We start from the raw sequence: 22,958 nt of genomic DNA, 5'->3' as shown, positions 1-22,958 counted from the left end.
ATACACAAGCACAAAAATGTTTAAGAAACCGGAGGAGAACAAGCTGGGGCCGCATGCGTTCACTCTCAAAGCGACAGAGGACATAGGCTCAGCGGCCTGGTCTGGCAGGGCTGACGTGAGCATTTTCCTGCTAAGATCATCCCCATCATGACCACCGTCTGATGAGCAGACAGTAAATGATTCCCAGGGGACTTGGGGTGAGACAGCTGTGTAAAAGCTGCAGGCTAAAATGTCACCCACCAAGTCTTCGGTCCCCACCCCCCTCCAAATATAACTCACATCTGGCAATATTATTTAACACCGATCCTTGGGAGAGGAAAGGGAAGCCAGAAAATAAGTCAGTAATTAATGACAGCTCTGGTCTGTATGATCTAAGGAGGCGTCAGATCAGCTGAAGACAGTTTGAGAAATTCCACCTACTTCTTTTTCACAAAGCAAATGATGAATCCGAGGGCAAACAGCAGTAAGGCGCCACCTCCCACAACCGCGATGATGACGACAGTCAGGTCTGTGAGCAAAGACACGAGGGAGAGGGATGAGGAGGCATGGGGGTGGCCAACGACGAACCAGGGTAGACAGTCTCCAGAGACGGCCAGCAACCCTCCCCACCCTCCCAGTACACACACGCTGCTCTTCACAGTAAGAGGAGACTATTTCCCTTCTTCTTGACTCTTCTTGACTTGCTGGTTCTGGGGCCTTTTAGAGGCCTGGGAACTTCTTGCACTTTCTGTCTTTGGGACAGCCAGTCAGTCACCACGTAAGAAGTCTGACTATGCTGAGGCCGCCATGCTGGGAGGAAGCCCAAGCCAACCACGCGGAGACTCCGTGAGGAAAACAAACTAAGGAAGTCAGCTGAAAGTACCAAGGCTGTAGGTGTCTGTCCCCAGGTGAACCATCCCAGCTACCCTCTCACTGTTCAAGGTATCTGGTGGCAGCTCCTGATATCTAAGAGCAGATAAGAGCCATGCTGCTGTGTCCTGCCTAAATTCCTGATCCACGGAATTGTGAGCAAACAAAATGGTTATTGTATAAGCTACTGAATCTTGGGACTGTTTGTTATGCAGTATGGATAACTAAAACAAATCAGGTGCCCTACTAGATCCCCTTCAAAGGCTACTCTAGGCCTACCCCCCAGGTGTGTCCACCCAGGTGTCACAGTCTAACTGGGTGAGAAGGGTAGCAAAAGTCAGAAGTGAGGGCATTAAGGACAGGGTGGTTTCATCTGTGCTGTCCTTTTCCTACAGTTGTAAAGGAGATAGAGGGAGAGCCCTGCACCAAACAGAGATTTAGATGCCTGTTCAAGAAAATGAAAGGAGAAATTAAGAGAGAAATAGAAATAGAAAGAAGTGGGGCATCTAGTTGGCTCAGTCAGAAGAGTGTCCAGCTCTTGATCCCAGGGTCATGAGTTCGAGCCCCACACTGGGTGTAGAGATCGCTTAAACAAATAAATAAACTTAAAAAAAAAAAAAGGAAATAGAAATAAATGACAGAAAATGAATGTAAGAGAGTCAGAAAACTCAGGAGCTAACCTGAGTTTGGGAGAGCTTCTCACTTCTCAATTCTCTTGCTGCTAACCAGTTGTTAGTCTCTCTCAGTGCCACAAAAAGAAAGGGCCAGGAGGAACGTCCTCCATGGTCCCTCTGGTTCCAACACTGTGTGGTGCTCTGTGACTACCTTGGAATAAAGGCAAATGTGGCCCCACCACGACTACCTTGTCACACATGCATTTCCTCACTGGAGACTCTTGAGTAGATCCTGCAACTTTGGGCATAAGGCCTGCCACCAAGGGCATTACATGGATTCTCATGTTTCACTGGACTGAGTAAAAAATGCCAGTGCCAGGGGGTGCACTTATTTTTTTTTAAGTTTTTTTTTTTAATTTTTATTGATTTATGATAGTCACACACACAGAGAGAGGCAGAGACACAGGCAGAGGGAGAAGCAGGCTCCATGCACTGGGAGCCCGACATGGGATTCGATCCTGGGTCTCCAGGATCGCGCCCTGGGCCAACCAGGGGGTGCACTTAAGTGTCTGACTCTTGATTTCAGCTCAGGTCTTGATCTTAGGGTCATGAGATTGAGCCCTGCATCAGGCTCTGCATTCTCTCTCTTTCCCTCTGCTCCCTTCCCCTGCTTGTGCGTGCACACACTCTCTAAAATAAATAAATAAATAAAATCTTTAAAAAATGCTAGCACCAAGTATCTTTGTCACACTTTTCAGGTCCCCACATTTGAATCTCCAGCACTTGAACTCCCAATGATACTTCTACGAAGTAGTTATTATCATCTATCTACCCTCTAAAATGAGGAAGGTTAAAGGAGTTTTGAAGAGCCCTCCCCTACACTAGAGAGAGATTAATAGTAAATGACAGTGATAGATGGACTATAAAACTTCCCTAGTTCTCCCCACTCCCTGAATCACATCTTTTTTTTTTTTTTTTTAAATTTTTTATTTATTTATGATAATCACACACAGAGAGAGAGAGAGGCAGAGACCTAGGCAGAGGGAGAAGCAGGCTCCATGCATGGGGAGCCCGACGTGGGATTCGATCCCAGGTCTCCAGGATCGTGCCCTGGGCCAAAGGCAGGCGCCAAACCGCTGCGCCACCCAGGGATCCCTGAATCACATCTTTTACTACATGACTCTGCAGCTCCTCCCACCAACAGGTGGAGCCTATTGTCCACCCCTTGACTTTGGGCAGGCCCAAAGAAGACCTGCAGAAGGGCTGGTGTGTGAGTTCCTAACCCAAGCATCAAGAGACCTTACATGCTTCCTCCAGACTCTCTTGGATCTCTCTGCTTCTGCCATGAGAACAAGGTCCAGGCTGGAGTGTAAGGGACCGTGGGAAGGAGAGCCAAGGAACCTAGTGAGTGTGTGTGGCCAAGAGCAGCAGAGTCCTCTAGCAACCTGCAGCTGTCCACAGGTTCATGAATAAGTGAACCCAGATAAGCCCAACTTACACCAGAATTGCCCAGCCAACATGTAAGCAATAACAAATAGCTGTCTTTAAGCCACTAAGTTCTGGGGTGGTTTGTTTTGCAGCATTACCGTTGCAAAAGCTGACCTGCCAGCCAGGACTCAAACCCATGTTTTCTGACTCGCCTCCCAGGCTTGCACCTACCCTCCGGCTGCCAATTTGTGGTCCACCCCCACCCCCACCCCCACAAGACCTTGTAGGCCCTTACCTACAGTCCTTGGGGTAAGCAACACCCAGAAAAACAGGTCCAGCTGCTTGCCACTCACAGGGCTGCAGTTGGAGATGTTGACCCAGAAGCTGTGGTGGTGGAAGCTTGGCTTGGGGAGCACCTCGTCTTCTAGGCTGAAGATCTCCTCAGCTTTGCTCCGCTGCTCCTGGATGATCATGAAGGCACGCCCTGTCTGGCAGACAACGCCCGTCCTCTCCTTTAGGAAGGTCAAGCAAGCCACCTGGTTGCTGGGCACACTGATGTTCCAAGACACCGAGGTAAGGGATGGCAGGCCCCGGTCCCAGTTAGGGCTCCTCAGGTAGACCTTGCTTTTTGTGTCTGGGGTCACCGTGAAAACACCTTCCTCTGCAGAAACAGGGGAGGGAATCCACACAAGATATTTCACTGAATCAAAATGGAGGTCAACCTGCCTAGATGAGCACTGTTCAACAGAGTTTTTTTGCAATGACACAGAAGTTCTTCACAGGTTCACCTCATCTTATTATGCTTTGTGGATTCGCTTTTTTAATTTTTGTTTTTTTACAAATTGAAGGTTTGTGGCAACCCTGTGTTGGGCAAATCTGTGGCGCCATTTTTTTCCCAATAGCATTTGCCACTCTTTGACTCTGTGTCACATCTTGGTGATTCTTGCAACATTTCAAACTTTTTTATTATTGTATTTGCTATGGTGATCTGTGATCAGTGATTGCAACTCACAGAAAGCTCAAATGATGGTGAGCATTTTTTAGCAATGAATTTTTTTTTTGTTTTTTTGTTTTTTGTTTTGCTTATGAAGATTTTAGTTTTAAATAATCTCTACACCCATTGTGGGGCTTGACCTTAGAACCCTGCAATCAAGAGTTGCATGTTCTTGCCAACTGAGTGAGCCACGCACCTCAGCAATAAAGAATTTTTAAATTAAGGTATGCATACTGTTTTCTTAAACACAGTGCTATTGCACACTTACTAAGCTACCATATGGTGTAAATATAACTTTTATATGCACCAAGAAACCAAAAAACTCATTTCACTTGCTTTATTGCAGTGGTCTGAAACCAAACCCGCATTATCTCCTGGGTACCCCAATTCATGCTGTCCAAGCAAGTAGCTACTGCCATGTGTGTCTGTAGAAGACCCAAAATGTGTTTGACAGAGGAGCTACATTTTAAATTTTGTTATTAATTTAAACAGAAATTGCCACACGTGGCTAGTAACTGTTGGTCAGCACAAGGTGAGAGTCTCAGGTTAAGTGCTCAGGTCTTTTGAACAAAATCGATCAACCAACCAACCAACCAACCAACCAACCAACCAATCAACCAAAAAAAAAATAACCCAAGGCTAGTTTGCCAAACTGCTGGTTATTTCTGAAAGCTTCCTTTCAGAAACGCCCTCGACGTAGCTAACATCCACCTGATGCTCTGCTCTACAGTGGGACTGGTAGGGAGTGGTTTCTGTCTCAGAGATTAAACCACTTCCGGTTCTGGGAAGAACAGAATTGCAAAGCAATAGACCCCCAACATGTCACCTGGCCTTCAGGTGAGATGAACTCCAACAGTCTACACTGAGGAAGGTATGTCTTGTTTTCAAAGACTCCCCAGGAGGAGTTCTTTGGGTAGCTGCGGACATATCAGGCAGCCTGGACTGACCTAAATCTTATGGCCAAAGAATTCTTCTCCCTCCCCACTAAGGCCTCTGGGAACAAAATCTGAAGTAAACCTCAGATAAAAGTCTTGGTCAATTTTTAAGTGGCCTCTGACTTTGAGCAACTTGTAATGGCGACTGTGACTTTGAAAACCAACCATGGAGAGCTTCCTGTTGCAAAGGATTTAGATCCCATTGGCTGCCCAGCACCCTGAAGATCAAACACTTGCCTGGCAGGAGGGGCTGTGCCCCTTTGCTGGGAACAGGACCCTGGCACTCTGGAGACCCATCTCTCCCCCACCTGCCTTCCTCTGTGCACTCCACACCACCTTCCGAATTGTCAAAGTGGACTCACAGAAATGCCTGCATAAGGATTTTTATGCTCCCACCTTAAAAAATCCAAAATTCGGGAATATCTGGTTAGCTCTCATGTATGCCCCTGTCTGCTTCCAAAAAAGGCTTGAACCTGATTATTTGTTCTGCTGCTGCCAACTGTCACCTCCCACTTTCAGAGTCTTATTTCTGACTCCTGGGATTTTTCCACAGTAGGTTAATGGAAGAGTTGGGATGAGGATGCACCATCTTGTGAGAGGACCAACCCACTCATCTCTCCCTACTCTTCAAGTTGACAGCTTAATTAAGACAATCACAAAACCAAAATAAGATGGATGCCCCAAACAAGAAAGGGGCAGGGAGATGGGGAGAGATAGAGAGAGGGAGACCTCCTTACCTTTGAAGTATGGTATAAAGGACACAGTCAGGCCCTGCCTGGAAACCTCTTGTTGGAAGTTGGGGGCAAAGGTGCGGAGGGTCACCGAGATGTTCTGCTTCACCTGGATCTGCTCGATGGAGCCTCCAGGGCAGAAGGAGCCGAAGTAAAGATCCTGGCCGGGGACGGCGCTGGCCACCAGGTAGCTGAAGCTCGTGTTGCAGAACTTCTCTTGCGTGTGCTGCTGCAGCTTCTGGGAAGGCACCAGTGCCAGGCTGAGCTTGTCCTTGGGCACCAGCAGCTTCCAGGAGAAGTCATGCAGCTGCACAGGCAGCTGGAGGATGTCCACAGGCACTTGGAGGGAGTGGGGCCTCCTCCGGCAGTTCCGGTGGTCCAGGCAGCCTGGAAAAGAGGGGCTCGTGCTACCAGCAGGGAGGAGAGGGGGAGTGCATCCTCCCCAGCTGTAGAGACCATCCTAGACTTTCTGGCTTTTCCCTTTGGTCTCTCCCCACCCACTCTGTCCTCCATTCTCCTGGCCTCCTTCTCTCCATGCTCCTTTTCTAGCTACCCCTCTGGCCCACCCTCTCACATTCTTATTCTGCCCTAAACTGGCAGACCAACCTCTGGGGAGTATTTAGGGTTCAAATGTTCTCTTCCTGTGTGTCAGCTTCTCTTCTCTGTATCTGAGTCTCAGATGCTAAGTATGGGCAGGGCATAGGTTTTTCCTCCACCCTGCTTCCCAGCATCCCCGACTGACTCTGGGGAGGTGGCTCTGTGCAGCAGGCAGAGCAGGGATGGAGTTGGGGAGATATCTGTCACTTCTTAGCATGGCTGGCTGTCTTCTGTCTTGTGGCCTCTGCTGCTACATCTGTAGAAACTCTAAACATCCATGTCAGAGGTCATGGTGGCCCAGTGGGGAGGTGACAAGGGGTTTTGCTGCCCTCCATTCATCAAACATTTATTTCATGATTGATACATGTCCAGCACTACCAGGAGACACAGGGACAAAAAAATGGAACAAGCCACAGTCTTGACCTCAAGACTCAATCTCATGCAAGAGGAGACAAGGGCTCATTGAACATGGAAGCCGGGGTGGGGTGGGGTGGTGGGGCGGTTACACAGAGGACAGGATCTCATGAAAGATGCTGGAAGGCTAAGCAGAGGACACAAGCATGAGGTTGGAAGTGCAATGCACTTCTGAAGGATACCCGTTCCAGCTGAGGCTCTGGTCCTAGTGGGGGACGTCTCCACCTCACCATTCGCTGCTTGGTTGCCCTTGCTCACCCTGCACTGCAGGGGGCATCTCTGATCACACTATTACAACCTACTCAGCAGACCCCATTAAGAAGATAAGGCGGGGCAGGGAGATTTGTCCATGGGCCCCGGAGGACGGTGCTAACTAAGGGGACGTACTTATGGTTTTCTCGGCGTTCATCCACAGGCGAGTCAGGTTATCACAAAGGAAAGAGATCTTGTGTTTGGAGCCGGCTGTCAGGGTGAGGTTGGTGCTACAGGTCCGTGACTCCAGACACACAAAGCAGCCAGGGACAAACTTGCGGCTAAGCTTGATGGGCCGTGGCTCGATGGTAAGCGACATGGCTTGCTCGTTACTCAAGTCGACCAGGTAGATTTTATCTGAAACCACGAGGAGAAAACAGGTCTGAAGTATGGAAGAGAAGCCACCCTACGAAAGGGCAAAAATTAGCACAAAACGTCTCGTGGCTGGGGAGTGTTGGAAACATGTTTTATTATTAAGAGAATGTATAAGAATCTAGAAGAAATAAATTTATTATTTATTCAAAAGATTTTATTTATTTGAGAGAGAGTGAGAGAAAGAGAGAGAGAGAGAGAGAGCACAAGCTGGGGAAGAAGCAGAAGGAGAGGGAGAAGCAGACTCCTCACTGAGCAGGGAGCCGGATGTGAGACTCGATCCTAGGACCCCGGGATCATGACCTGAGCTGAAGGCAGATGCTTAACTGACTGAGCCACCCAGGGGCCCCTAGAAGAAATTTAGAAAGAAAAACCATGGCCTGAATTCATTCAGGCCAAAATGAATTCAAGTTCATCTTAATCCTTGTTCATATGCATGCATATTTTCAACTGCTTCAAAGTATGGTATATATAAAGTTTTATACTCAGCTTTTGCTTTATTACTTCACACAGGTTTACTTATTTTTCCATATAGTTTTCATATTCACGAGTCTTTGAAAATATTCAGTAATTTAGTGGCTGCGGGATAGTTAATAAGTGAGATTCACCACTGTTTATTTAAATATTCTCCTGCTATTCGTAGTAATTAGCAGCAGTGTGGCATCAACGCAGGGATAGAAGATTCATAGGTGTTATTAGTATCCACCGATATTATAACTTAGTCTCTAATAAATGCTATATTTCAAATAAGTGAGAAAAAGATGAACCACTGCTGGCTCACCTAGAACTATTTCTCCCCTTAGTAAAAGAATAAAACTAGACTGGTATTTCACAGCAAAGAGAATATCCTTACAAATGTGGGGTGCAAATTATGAAAGAAAGAAAATATAGATAACTGACAGGAAGTTCCAAAATGTTGAAGGACAAGGGACACATCGGGAGAAAATATTTGTAAGACAGATGGATTGAGCAGTTCACAGAGAGGAAAACTGAAATGTTCACAGACTCAAAGTACAAAGAGTTCTTAGTATCACTTGTCATCACAGAAAAGCAAATTAAAACACAGCGTAGAGGATGAAGATGAAAGCCCCCACCCCTGCACCCTTGTTTGTACCACAGGTGTGGAACTGTGGAAAGCCAGACACCACATAACACGGGAAGGGTTAAATACACTGTGGAACATTCATGAACGGAGTATTATTTAGCAGTTAGAAAGAAGAGGGAGATCTAAATATACTCTGCTCTAAGAACTTCCAAGATTCAGGATTGACTAGAACAGCAAGTGTAGAATAATATGTAGGCTGTGACACCATTTATTATAAAATCCCTGCATCGGGCGCCTGGGTAGCTCAGTTGGTTGGGTGTCTGCCTTTGGCTCAGGACATGATCCCGGCTTCTGGGATCGAGCCCCACAACAGGCTCCCTGCTTGGTTCGGAAGTCTGCTTCTTCCTCTCCCACCGCAGGTCCCCACTGCTTGTGCTAGTTCTCTCTCTCTCTCTCTCTCTCTCTGTCAAATAAATAAGTAAATAAAATAATAAGAAAAAGAACAACTTAAAAAAAAAATCTCTGGGGGATCCCTGGGTGGCGCAGCGGTTTGGCGCCTGCCTTTGGCCCAGGGCGCGATCTTGGAGACCTGGGATCGAATCCCACATCGGGCTCCCGGTGCATGGAGCCTGCTTCTCCCTCTGCCTATGTCTCTGCCTCTCTCTCTCTCTCTCTCTCTGTGTGTTACTATCATAAATAAATAAAAATTTTTTAAAAAAAATCTCTGCATCCAAAGTAATAGTTTATCTATGTGTATATACTATGTATGTAAATGAAGAGAAACAAGATCTGGAGAGAAATACAACAAATCTGTAATGTGGTCATCACCGGAGAGGGGCCTAAGAGTGGGGCACCGCACACTATTTGGAATACTTCTGCTTGTTGACCGAGCTTCTCTGGAGGGTGGTCTGACCAGATAGCTTCCTGTGGAACCCGTAACACCTGCATGTTTAAGACTCTTCTCTTGGGTTGGTTGGACTCCTCCAGAGAAGAACCCACCATCCACCAAGTAGAGGAAACACCCTCAGGGCTTCTCAAGAAGGAAGCAGGATGGGGCCTTGATAGCCAGCACATCAACCTTATTCAAGCCCCCTGGGTTCAGCCTAGCACCTCTACCTTCAATGCAACCGGGATCTTTGGTGCAAAAACTTCCCTTCTCCAGGGAAGAAACTCCTATCTTCTGTTGCCTGGGGGAGGAGTGTTCCTGGGCTGTTTGGTGGGTCTGGGGCTGGCAGGGCTTCTTCCACTTTTAGCCCTGGTTCTGGAGGTGACTTGCTGCCAATTCCTGGGCCTTTGAAAGTTTCTTTTTGGTGTTTTCCACTGTGGGATTATATTCTGCACTTTTAGATCTGCTGGCTGAATCAGTTACCCCTCTCTGCCCCATGCCAAGAAATGCTAGAATATTGTTTCCTTTACATTCATCATTTCCCTTGGAATTTATGCTTTTAGAAATGCTTTAAATTCCATTATGGTGTGGTTCAAGAAGGAAGTGAATCTCTCTTTACTGGGAAGTCTTCGTTTTCCAAAACTTGTCTGTTTTTCCCACCAGAAAGGGAGCTTCGTGGATCTCCATAAGCTGCATATGTGGCACATGGTCGAGAGTCCATGATGTGATAGGTTGTTGATGCTCATGATATCCTTGAGAGGGAACGTGTCAGTCAGCTCAGGCTAAATTATGCTGCAGAAACATATGGTCCCCAGATCTGAAGGGTCAGAATAACAAAGATTTATTCTTCATTCACCTTACATATCCATTGTGGGTTGACTGCAGGTGCATGTCTTTTTAATTCTGAGATATAGGCTGAAGGAGAAGCCTCTGTGACATGCAAGTCTCAAGACAGAGTTTGAAAGGTGAATCACAGGATGGGTGCTGAAGCTTCTGCTTGGAAGGGACACGCTCACTTCTGCTTCCTTGGCCAAAGCAAACTCACATGGCCAACCCTGTAGCCAATGGGGGCAGCAAAGCTAATCCTCTCCCAGGAGGGGTGGTGAAGATTTTGGAACAAATATTCAATCTAGCATAGTAGGCTTCATCAACTCCATTTGATTGACAGGGAATCTAAGGCTGGGAGATGGTGGGGCTAGGACCCAACCATCCACAACCTCTGGATTACAAAGCCTGTGCTGTTTCTACAACACTTGTGGCCTCTGTGGACATCAGCTTCCTCTTGTCTAGCTGGTGGCTGTGCCGAGGAGACAACAAGCCATGGGAACCCCTAGCCTGGCTTCCCGCAGCTCACATATGGTCAATGCCCCCTCTGAAAAAACGTACCAACAGCCATCTGATCTCAAGATGAGAGCAAAATAGTTTCTTGATATGCATTAGAAATGCACCAAATTTATTAGACTTGCATTAATTCAAGGATACTTCTTCAAATATTGATGGAGGGCCTGTTTTTATGACCAACACTGTACTCCAGTGATGGTATGCAACCATAAATGGACCTTTCTTTTGGGAAGTTCAAGGTTTTGATTTGTTTAAGGTAATACTGCTTTTATCATCCCAATTTTATAAACTACAAAGTTGAAGCTTGGAAAGGTTAAGCAACTTGTCCAAAGTCACATAGTTTGCTAGTAAGTGAGGCCCAAAGTAGTCTGACTCCCACACCCACTAACCACTGACTATAGCTTCCCTTGACTTCTTTGACATATAATTTACATATAATAAAATGTACGGATCTTAGGTGTTCAGTTTGATGAGTTTTGGCATCTTTATATTTCTATTGTATCTATCACCCAAAGCAAGATCTAGAATATTCCTTTTTTTAAAAAAGATTTTATTTATTTATTCATGACACACACACACACACACACACACACACACAGAGGCAGAGACACAGGCAGAGGGAGAAGCAGGCTCCATGCAGGGAGCCTGACGTGGGACTTGATCCCAGGTCTCCAGGATCAGGCCCTGGGCTGAAGGCAGTGCTAAACCGCTGAGCCGCTGGGGCTGCCCCTAGAATATTCCTATTATCCCAGAAAGTTCCTTTGTGCTCCTTTCTAGTCGATTCTGCTTGACTTCTACTAGTCATGCCCCGCCAAAGGCCATGGCTTCTTGATTTCTATCATTGTAGATTTCACCTGTTCTGGAACTTCCTATAAATGGAATCATATAGTATGTACTCTCCTATCTGGCTTTTTCCCCTCAGGAAAATGTATTTAGGGACACCTGGGTGGCTCAGCAGTTGAGCATCTGCCTTTGGCTCAGGGCCTGATCCCAGATTTCCAGGATCGAGTCCCACATCAGGCTCCTTGCATGGAGCCTGCTTCTCCTCCCTCTGCCTGTGTCTCTGCCTCTTTCTGTGTGTGCCTCTCATTAATAAATAAATAAAATCTAAAAAAAAAAAAAAAGGAAAATGTACTTCAGGCTCATCCATGTTATTGTGGATATCAGCCCCTTTACCCTTGTCATTACTGAGTGGTATTCCGTAGAACAAAGATACCACACTTGTTTGTTTCTAGATTGATGGAGAGTTAGGTTGTTTCTGATTATGAATAAAACTGCTGTATATATATTCTTTTATAGATCTTTGAGTAAACCTATGGTTTCATTTCTCTAGGGTAATTACCTAGGAGGGAAATTTCTGGGTCATAGGTAGGTGTAAGTTTGTGAGAAACTGGCAGGTTGTTCTCCCAAGTGATTTCGTCCTTTTACCCTCTTGCCAGCAGCAAGTCCAGATTCCAGTGCCCTATGTTCTTGCCAACATTTGGTGTTGCCAGCCTTCCTCATTTTAGCCATTCTGGTAGGTGTGGAATGGTACTGTGGTTTTATGATTCATATTTACTTTGAAGGTCACTGTAGAATAATCAAGGGACAGTGATGAGACGTACTGCAATTGAGCCAAAACAGAGAGTGGAGTTTGTTGAGGAAAATGATTCTGATTTTGGTGCAAGATGGACCTTGTATTGACGGGAACATCAGGAGGACCCTGGCCTCTGTGTTCACACCACATGTGTCTGGCTTTCCAGTTCTGTAGACACATCCTATTCATTAGTCATTGGATGCGGCTTCTTTCCATACTTATTTTGGTTGGCTCTCAGGGGAGATACAGGGGTAGACCCAGTAAATTCCCATGCTGCCTAAGGTATGTGTTCATAAGTGGCTTTAGCAGTCTGGGCAAGAGGGAAGTTATGTGGCCCTCACCTGTCACAGGTGGCATGCTTTAAATATTTACATTTGTAAATTTATGGAAAAATAAGACAGATTTTACTCGGGGTCTTCTGTGCCTTGATAAGTTGCCTTAGCCTATTCACACCAGGAGAAGGAGGGGTAAGTGTGTCAGTCACCAGTTTATGGCTGAAAGAGACCTCGGAGAGGCTCCACGTATTTGCTCAAATCTAGGAACCTAATGTATAGTTTCCTACTTCAAGAGAATCCCATATTCTTTCTACAACACTACAGATGTTTCCTTCCTATAATAAATCCTTGAGCTGGAGATTTGAGAAGACACCTCTCCCTGCAAAAAAGACAACCTTTCACTATTTGATATTTATTGACACAGGGATTAGCTTATTGACTGAAGTTTCAAAAAAGTCCCTATTTTTGTGGAATCTGTAGATAGAGATTTCTCTACTTCATTTCTTTATTTTTTTTTAGAGGGAGAGAGAAAGAGAGAGAGAGAGAGAGAGCAAGGTAGGAAGGGGCAGAGGGAGAGGGAGAGAGAGAATCTTAAGCAGGCTCCACACTAGTGCAGAGCCTGACACTGGGCTCAATCCTACGATTCTGAGATCATGACCTGAGCCTAAATCAAGAGTCGGAGGCTCAACCAACTGAGTCACTGAGGTGCCCCAAGATTCCTTACTTTAAAATAAAAATGTGCTCCATGGGAATAAGGGGCTACGATATGTGTCAATTCTGCCAGGATAAATTTAAGTCCCACAGAGCATGAGTTATCCAACAAAAGACAAAAACAAAGTCAACCTTGAGGTAAAGGCTCCAGGTGGGTCGGGGGTCTTGCTGAAGAAGAAGCAACACAACTGCTTCCCCAACCAGCATTTACTCAGACTGGTGTTGAGACTCATTGAAACACATGGTGTAACAAGCTGGAAGCTCCTGTTTGTCTACCTTATATAAGTCATGATAAACCAGAAGCCCATGGGTTTTGAAGATACTAGTCTGTTTGGTGCTTTCAGAGCAAGTGAACATACCTCCTAACAGCCGTAGGAGGATGTGTAAAGCAGTAGGCTAGCGGTCTGCTCTGGCTAAAGGGAACCATGTACTTAGGGAGACTACTATTAACTTGTAGGATTCGGCATCAGCAGGGCCACTTGAATCTTGCAGAAATGATATAAAAAGAGGAACAGTTTGCGGGAGACAACAGAGACATTGTCTCTATGTGACTATCAGATGAAACTCCAGGTAATGATGTGGCAATACCGCCAGGTATGACACGGTAGTACAATTGACCCTTGAATGATGTGGGGTTAGGGGTGCTGACCTCCTGCTCCACTGTTGAAAATGTCTCTGTAACTTTTGACTCTCCCAAAATTTAACTACTATTGTTTTTTAAAAAATATTTTATTTATTTATTCATGAGAGACACACACACAGAGAGAGAGAGAGAGAGAGAGAGAGAGAGAAAGGCAGAGACACAGGCAGAGGGAGAAGCAGGCTCCATGCAAGGAGCCTGATGTGGGACTCAATCCTGGGTCTCCAGGATCATGCCCTGGGCCGAAAGCAGGTACTAAACCGTTGAGCCACCCAGGGATCCCAACTACTAACTATTGTTGACCAGAAGCCTTATCAATACCATAAACAGTCTATTAACATATATTTTGTATGTCATAGGTACCATGTACTATATTCTTGCCATAAAGTCATTTAGAGAAAAGAAAATGTTATTAAGAAAATCATAAGGAGGGGGGATCCTGGGTGGTTCAGTCAGTTAAGCATCTGCCTTCGGTTCAGGTCATGATCCCAGGGTCCTGGGATTGAGCCCCACGTTGGGCTCCCTGCTCTGTGGGGGGCCTGCTTCTCCCTCTTCCTCTGTCCTTCCCCCTGCTTATGCTCTCTCTCTGTCAGATAGATAAATAAATAAACAAAATATTAAAAGAAGAAAATCAAAAGGGAAGAGAAAATACTTTTACGACGTTATATTGTATTTATTGAAATAAAAAGTCTGTATGAGTAGATCTGTGCAGTTTAGACCTGTGTTATACAGGACCTGTATTGTACTATCAACAAATAAAAAATAAAAAAGTGAGTGCAGAATGGAACACTGAAAAACAAGATTTGTTTGGTAGAGATGAATATGGTTTGAGCTCTTGTGGAGCTGTGTGCTTTGGGCAGCAGAAGCTGTCAGTGCTCACAAACATGCTCACAGCAAGCCAGATGGGTTACTCCTCAGGCCCAGGGCAGCCTGTCCATCACCCATCCCAACATAGAATATTTATGGTCAAGCCATGGAAAGACAGGCCTTAGAGCTCCTCTGGCTCTAGTTTGAGCCCATCTGATATTCTTGAGCAAGGTCGAGAGACCATTTATAGAAAGGTTTTGGGGGGTAGACAATGAGGTTCAAAGCAACACCTGCTTGTTTCCCACCTTCAGAATTTTTTTTTTTTTTTTTTTTTTTTTTTGCAGTGTGGGCCCAGCATGGTCAGGTCCTGCTGTGGATGATGAGGGCTATAGGTGCTGCTGGGGCTCTGATGGCTGCCTCGGCCCTTGCTGAGGCTTTGGCTTTGCACAGTTGCTATGATAATCAATCTCCAGGCTTGAGAAGGTCTCCTGCTCTTCTTTCTCAAGCTCTTCCCCTCATCTGACTTCCTGGAACAGCCACTCTCCCGGGTGCCCCCAGTGAAGCATAACCATCTTACCCCTTCTGATGGGCTGTGCCATTGGATGGTATCTGGTTCTTGAGCCACTTTGGGCAAGAGGCTGCCTCTTGAGATTTGATAAGAATTTACAAAGGGCCTGAAATGTGCCAGAAACTGTGGTGAGTGTAGGCAGATAGAAGAATAAAACAGGTTCCTGATTGGGAGGAGTTTGGAGGGACACAGATGTGCAGTCAGATAAATACAACAGGGTATGTGATGAATGCAAACTCCCCACAGGAGCACTCTTGGTGTAGTGGCTTTGGTTTGGGTAGTCGTTTCCCCCACTGGGGGCAAAGGGGGACAAGTGAGGGGCATGAGGCCCTGGCCTGGGTTCAGGGAGGGACAGCAGGAGACCAGCCCCAGGTTTGCCTTCACACTCTTGGGGGAAGGAAGGGCAGAGGCTCCTACACAAGGGACTCAGTCTCTGGAAGCACTCCTTGCAGCTGCTTCTTTCTCATGTCCGAGGCAGAAAGAGCAGAAACAATACACAGAGCCCCTTCCAGTGGCAATGAGGGGCACCAACCCTCTGGGGCCTCCCAGGTAGGTTGGAAAGTGCCAGGCTCTGCCACGAGTCTCTCCATGAAACTCCTACCAGCCTGCTGTGTGTACCCTGCCTTGAACCCATGGCATACCAGTGAAACTCCTGGGAAGTGACTGGGTTGTAGTCTATCTCTAAGGGCAAGCACTGTGTCTTTTTCACCCCTGTGTCCCTTCCCTGATCTAGAACCCTGCAGGATAACACTCAAAGAGTACTTACTACCTGCCAGGCACTGTGTACCTTATTTCATCCTTAAAACACCCCTAACGAGGGTGGGCCTATCCTCTATTTTAAGACGAGGGACCGAGTCACACAAATATTAAGGGCCTTGCCCACAATCACTTGGTAAGTAGAGGAACCAGGATTCAAATCCACGTGGGCAGACCCTACACTTTATGTGAAGCTGTGACACCACCAAATGGCTTTACATTGCAGTTAACTGCTCTTTTCTTATCTGGAAACTAAAGCCATGCCCTTCTGGATGGATGCTGGTTAAAGCCTGTTTAAGAATTTGATTAGTTGCGGAAATCAGCTCAGCTCTTCTTCCAGGAAATGCAATAAATCGGCAGCACTCACCATAGCTGAGATGATCAACGGATCCCTTTGTCTCCTAACCTCAAACCCACACCATCTCCAGATTCTTATGTGGCTGTTTTCAACATTCCGATGATGAAATTGTGACAGTGGAATCATAAAAATGTGTCAGCAGGCACACACACGCATCCGCACACACACACACAGTTACTTCTACATGGTTACTGTAAATCAAAAGGCATCTTGGTCGGTTACGCCAGGGCTACAGCTTCTGGAAAAACCCAGAGGGAATTGCTGAGGCAAGGCCAGCCAGGCAACCCCACAGGCGGGTCCCACACTGTCGCTTTCCAGATGTTTTATCAGCTCTACTAAAATGAATATTACTCTTCCATTTATTTTTCTGCCTGGGTCTGCACCTGGTTCCTGGAGGTAAATACTAATCAAAACAAGGCTGAGAATCAGTCCTTGGGATAGAACCTTTCCTGAGCACATGTCACAGGTTCAAGAGCACTTGTCACACACTTGCTCCTTTGCAGACTCCAGGTTACAGATGGGCCCCAGGAACAGTCACTCTGAACTCATCTTGTACCTTTTTTTTTTTTTAAAGATTTTATTTATTTATTTGAGAGAGGGAGAGCACGAGCAGGGGGAGGGGCAGAGGGAGGGGGAGAAGTAGGTTCCCCACTGAGCAGAGAGCCTGACTTGGGGCTCGTTGCCTAGGACCCCAGGATCATGACCTGAGCTGAAGGTAGACGCTTAACCGACTGAGCCACTCAGGTGTCCCCATCTTGTACCTTTTATTTCAAGACCCGCGCAACTCCTCATGGAGCAAAGTTTAAGGAGGCACTTACTCTCAGGAGCTGGCCTTGCACTTACATGATCTTTTTTTTTTCTTTTTTTTTGCACTTACATGATCTTGAGGGTGAGTACCTCCTGAAGAGCAAGCACCTCAGAGCGGATGCCTCCTTCAATGTTGCATGCTGGGCACTTTGCTCTAACCCTGGCCCTGACTCAACCTTTTCTGGGTTCATGGCATCTCTGTAAAATGTGTGTAGAGTGATGTGCAACCTCATTCTCAACAGCCCACATGGGATTCAGAATGATCCAGAGCCTAGGCATTGGGTTCTGAGCTTGCTCTGCTCCTGACAAACTATGTGATGTTGGGCTAGTTCAATAAGCTCTCTGAACCTCCTGGTTTTTCAGCAGTAATTGAGGATAACTCCTGCCTCCCCTATAGGGTTGTCATAAGGATTAGCTGAGGCTAAGTGGTATGCTTAGGTCAGGGCTCGGCACGGAGTATGCGTGCGTGGTATGGGGCACTCAGCCAATTAAACAGGGTTCATGATCATTATCACTACTGATGGTGCTGAGACCATCCTGATTTACACTGAGAGTTAAGATATGTAATTTAGAAAGTAATCTTCTGGGAGCCTGGGTGGCTCAGTAGGTTGAGCTAACCTCTGACTCTTGATTTTGGCTCAGGTCATGATCTCAGGGTCCTGAGATTGAGCCCCACGTCAGGCTCTCCGCTGTGCATGGGGCCTGCTGAAGATGCTCTCTCTTCCTCTCCCTCTGCCCCTCCCCCGCACTGCTCGTGCTCTAAGGAAAAAAAAAAGTGACCTTCCAACACTTTCATTAAAAACAACAGCCTGAATGCAAGTTCTCGTTTGCTTCTCACTGTGTTGAAATGGAGCAGCATGCCAGGCGTTCACCCAAGAGCCTGTCTTATTGCCTGGCAATGCACTTCCTGAAACTCTTACAGGGTCCAGAGTCCAAGTGTTCCAGAAGCCATAGATGAGCAATAGGAAGGGAACCTCATGCCAAGCAGACTATCCAGGAAGGAAAAGAGCTGGAGGAGGAGGGGAAAAGAAGGTGGGGCTCACTTACTGCTTTCGTTCTGTGGATGTTGGACCAAAACTTGAAATTGCAGCCGGAGGATCCCCGGATTTTGGGCATCTTGGTCACAGCCCTGCAGAGAGAGGTTGAAGTTCCCAGCCATGTTCCCGGGCTGTTTGTCCTGCAGCCTGAACACCTCGGGGTTGGTGGTGGAGCCCGGGATGTAGTACTCCACCCGCTCCTCCTTCTTCTCGCAGTTGGAGACATTGAAGCGAAGGAAGGAGACGCTGGCCCGCAGGTGCGCGGGAATGACAAACTGCCACGTCATGAGCTCGTCCTCCGGGAAGCCATCTGGGTAGTTGGCAGACATCAGGGTTGCTGAGCCTTCACCCTCAAACACAGATTCGATGATGCACAGTCCTATTGGGAGGAGGACCCAAATGAGAAAGAATAAGAGGTGGTTAGAACGTGCCCTGGTTGCTCATGGCTGAGAGGCAGCAGGGTTAGGAAGCGTTGAGAGCAATTCTCAGGTCCTGAGCTCTGGGCGTTGTCTTATCTCCAATGAGGATACATCAGAGGCGGGTGACTAAATGCTTAAAGACCAACCCAGAGATGCGGGGGGGGGGGGGGGGGGAGCCTTAATTTGTAGTGTCTGTCCATTTCCTTGCTGTAAATGTTCCCACCATGGCTGATTTCAAGCTGCCAACATGACATGAATGTGGAGTCTGGAGCAGATGGGCAGTAGCTCCCCATTGTATGGCATTTCCACAATAGAGGTGTATTTGACATAACCTCAAGAGCACAGGTAACAGTAAAATGTAGTGAACTCATTTGGAAGTGATGAGTTTTGAGTCTTTATTACCTTTGCTTGTAAACGAATTTTTAAAATTAATTAATTAATTTATTTATTTAAAAAGATTTCATTTTTTTATGAGAGAGAGAGAGAGAGAGGCAGAGACACAGGCAGAGGGAGAAGCAGATTCCGAGCAGGGAGCCCGATGTGGGACTCGATCCTGGGACTCCAGGATCACCCTGGGCCGAGGGCAGGTGCCAAACCGCTGAGCCACCCAGGGATCCCCCCTAAACGAATTTATTTTAACTGTAAGTCTGCCTAATTTCATTTTTGTTAACGGCCCTGTTTAGCATCAGCTCACAGAATTCCTGAACATTCAACCGTCAGCTGTCGTGAACTGGTGCGAACCAGATCCAGCACACCACAGATACAATCATAGAAAAGGTGAAAGGGCTACAACTTGGGACTAAGACATAAGACACAGGGTAATCCAGGGAGGTGTGGAGGGCCAGTCCCACTTCATGGTTTGAAAACAAGCCTCACAGCACAAAGGACCAAGAAAAGAGAGTGGGTGCACAGTTTGTTTCACCGAGAAGGGTGGGTTCACACCAGGAGATCCGCACCACTTCTGGAAGAGTGGGATCTTCCTTCAAGGTAGTCATAGGAGAGCACTGACATTTGCCCGTTTCTGACCTAGAACCGTGTGTGTGTGTGTGTGTGTGTGTGTGTGTGTGTCTCAGCCTCAGCAAACAGTGGGGATGGAGGGGCGTGCTCACGTTTTATAGAAGATCGGTTTGCGATGCTGAAGCCGGAGATGTTCCTATTGTGAAACCAGGGCAAGTGTAAGGCCATCTTCACCCCTTCTTGCATTTTGATGCGGGACACAGTGCCGTTGCTGCAGAAAGTCCCGATCTTGACAGCGGTGGCATCGATGCGGCCGCTGATGGAGTGAGTGACCCCGTCAGGGCAGCTCTCCCCGGGCCCGATCTGCCTCAGGCGCGGCAGGGCGAACTGTAGCTCTAGACCAATGCTCTTGTGAGCTCTCACGTCCCAGATGAAAGTTCTGTTGAGGGTAGGCAGCGTCGATGTTGAGGGCTGGAGCTGAACCTCGCCAAACGGACAGGGGCCTGCCATGCAGTCTGAAACACAGTCGCAAAAGCTCGCTTGGTCACAAACACTACGGGGCCACTCACTGCCTCCCCTGACCCCTAGGGCGATTGCTGGGGGCCCCCCCGGCAGGCAGATGCACGATCTCCTGGCTGTGCCCATGTCAGTGGCCCAGAGCTAGCTCACTCTTCTTGGGGGGCGTATGTGTGCTCGGGCTGGCGGAGCCCCTTTGGACTAGAGAGCCTGAGGGGTTGCCCTGCACCTGCTTCCCCTCCCATGGTGGGTAGCAGCCCACAGCCAGTCACCGCCCGCAAGGCAGGGGTGAACCAGCCAAGCCTGACCTCCTCCCTTCGAGTGACACAACCTGGCGAGGCCTTCCTGGAAGCCAAACGGAGACCCTTTGTGACAGAACCAGTGCGATGGGCTAGCCCAGGTCCCCAGGGTCTGAGACAGTCACAGTTTCACAGTTTCAAAGGCACAGTGCCGAGTTCCACCTCTCAAAACTGGTTTTCCCATCCACATACTCCTCAACACACTGAGAACACTCTGAACTTACAACCCCCCCCCTTAATGGCTGGAGCCCGGAGGCCCAGTGATTGTCCTGCCTCGTGGCTGTAATGCTGCTATTTTACCACCACTGCAGTTGAATTTTTCCTTTTTTAAAAGCTAATAGCCAAATGACATCCTTTAATGTATTTTGTTTCCTAAGCCTTTTAAAACAAAGCAAGAAATGTTGCTCGCATGGAAGAAATGGGCCTGTGGAAGAAGTGATGAAGGCAGATGGAACAGGGAGACTTGGTTGTGTTCAGTGTGGGGAATCTGAAAGGTGCAGTGGCTTCAGGCCCCTGTTGCAGGGATCTTCCTGCCCCTAGTGCTGCTCCAGTGGGGTGTCTGAAAGGACCGCCAACTTGAAGTGGGATTATGGGAGAATTTCAGAGCTGGCTAGGACCTCTGGGGTCACTCACACTCAAACTCTCAATTTTGCAAAGTACTCCTTGGAATCTGGGTGACCAGCATGTTTGCAGCGCACACAATCCCAGGGCGAAAGCTCAGGCTGTGTTTGGTCTGCCTGAGTTCTTGCAACACATTGTGTTGCCTAACCCATGAAATGGGGTGAGATGATAAGGTGACAAAGGTGGCTAAAATTAGATTTTGTGTATGGGTAAAGATAGGACCTATTTTTAGGAGCTCATGGAGACTTCATGATATCAAGACACCTTTGGGGCGCCTGGGTGGCTCAGTAGGTTAAGTATCTGCTTTCGGCTCAGGTCATGATCCCGGGCCTGGATTCCAGTCCTACGTCAGGCTCCCTGTCCACCAAGGAGTCTGCTTCTCCCCCTGGCCCCTCCCACCAGCTTGTGCTCTCACGTTCTATCTCTCTCTTTCTCTCAGATGAACAAATAAAATCTTAAAAAAAAAAAAAAAAAGCCACCTTTTTCAGAGCTTTCCATCCATCCATACCTCCAAGTGCCCAGGGCCACATGGATTAGCTCCTGCTGGGGGTCTCGTGAGATCTCTTCACCCTTTTTATTTTTTTTAATTTTTAAAAAAGATTTTATCTGTTTATTCACGAGAGATACATAGAGAGAGACAGAGACATAGGCAGAGGGAGAAGCAGGCTCTATGCAGGGAGGCCGATGCGGGACTCGATCCCCGGACACCAGGATCACGCCCTGAGCTGAAGGCAGATGTCCAACCGCTGAGCTGCCCAGGTGTACACCTTCACCCTCTTTAGGCAGTGATTTTCTTTTTTATGCTCTGGCACATTTTGATAGTGGAATTTTAAGAGCCTTATTACATGAACTAAGAAAATCCACCTCTTTCCGTGTTCTCGAAGAGGATCAGCAAGTCACAGCTCATGAGCCCAGTTCAGCACAATCCCTACCACTGAGCATAAAGATGTGGGATGTTACTGCCCAGGCATTTCCCTACTACCAGTGGCCGACTCACGCTGCAACAGTGGAGCCCAGTGGTTGAGACAAAGATGATCTGAGATATTTACTATTCAGCTTTTACCTCCTCTGGAATGGTTTCAATATCACAAGAACTTATCTTCCTGAAGTTTTACAGGATCCTCTATGAAACCATGTCTAACTAACCCAAACCCTGCTTTCCCCCCTCTTGGACGTGGTTTCCAATCTCCTCTTCCATTATTTATTTTTTCAGGTTCCCTAATTTTCTATGAGTCAATCTGGCTCACAATTTCCCTGCAAATTATTCCTTTTATTCAGATTTTCATACTTATTATAATAATGTTGTACATAGTCTCTTTTAGAAATTGGCTCTGTAAATGTCATTCAATCAACATTTATCCTTTCAATGCTGTATATTTGTATTTTTCTCTTTCTTTTTTTCCAGAGGACTAGTCAAGGTTTGTCTATTTAATTAGTTTTTATAAAAGCCACGCCTTAGCTTGAGTTATCAGATGTGGTCCTAAAGCTGCTGTAATACTTTAATTACTCCTTTTGTTTTTCTGAACTTCTTTTTTTTAAGGTTTATTTTATTCCCTTTTCTTATCTATTGCCCGATTCATTTATTTTCAATGAAAGGCAAAATAAATTTTTCTGGGTATGGCTTTGATTGGATCTCAAATAGTGTTCTCCTTGTTGTTATGACATCTAGGTTCCTAGCCAACATGCCCACCTAAAGCAATTGGGAAATGATAGATTTAATTCTTTCTGCCTGGTGATTATACCTTATGTCAATCTCCTATCCTAAATTCAAATTATAAGGAATAACAATAATCCCAAATAGCCATAGTTTGTTACCTTGTGTGTCAAACATTTTGAGTCCATTAGTTTATTTCACCCTCAAGAAAGCCCTGTTGGTTGGTACAATGACTTATTTTACAGTTGAAAAAAAACCAAGTCACAAAGCAGTTAAGTGACTCATTCAAAGCCACGTGATGAGCTCACATGATCAGAAGCCTAAAGCTTGAAGCCAGATCTAGCTCTCTCAGCCTTGAAGCTACTGTTTACCCCATTGTGTCTCTCGGACCCACCTTACCACACTTAAGTCCTCAACCTTCCAATTTCTTTCTTTTTTTAAAGATTTTTAAGTAATCTCTACACCCAGTGTGAAACTTTACCCTACAACCCGGAGATCA

At 46.7% G+C, this 22,958-nt stretch overlaps 1 protein-coding gene across 2 annotated transcripts in view; it reads right to left on the bottom strand.

Annotated features, from left to right (window-relative positions):
• Positions 1-22,958, bottom strand: part of CDCP1 (CUB domain containing protein 1) — a 59,563-nt gene that overhangs the window by 5,465 nt on the left and 31,140 nt on the right. For both annotated transcript variants that reach the window (XM_072721095.1, XM_072721094.1), the window contains exons 3-8: positions 19,522-19,884; positions 18,004-18,372; positions 6,950-7,171; positions 5,558-5,938; positions 3,187-3,552; positions 421-508 (exon numbers count right to left, since the gene is read on the bottom strand). In XM_072721095.1, coding sequence (XP_072577196.1) covers positions 421-508; positions 3,187-3,552; positions 5,558-5,938; positions 6,950-7,171; positions 18,004-18,372; positions 19,522-19,884 — 1,789 coding nt within the window. The remainder of the gene's footprint in view (positions 1-420; positions 509-3,186; positions 3,553-5,557; positions 5,939-6,949; positions 7,172-18,003; positions 18,373-19,521; positions 19,885-22,958) is intronic.

This window comes from Vulpes vulpes, chromosome 9, assembly GCF_048418805.1.
Source record: "Vulpes vulpes isolate BD-2025 chromosome 9, VulVul3, whole genome shotgun sequence".
NCBI classification, from domain to species: domain Eukaryota; kingdom Metazoa; phylum Chordata; class Mammalia; order Carnivora; family Canidae; genus Vulpes; species Vulpes vulpes.
This window is presented reverse-complemented; position numbering and strand designations above follow the sequence as displayed.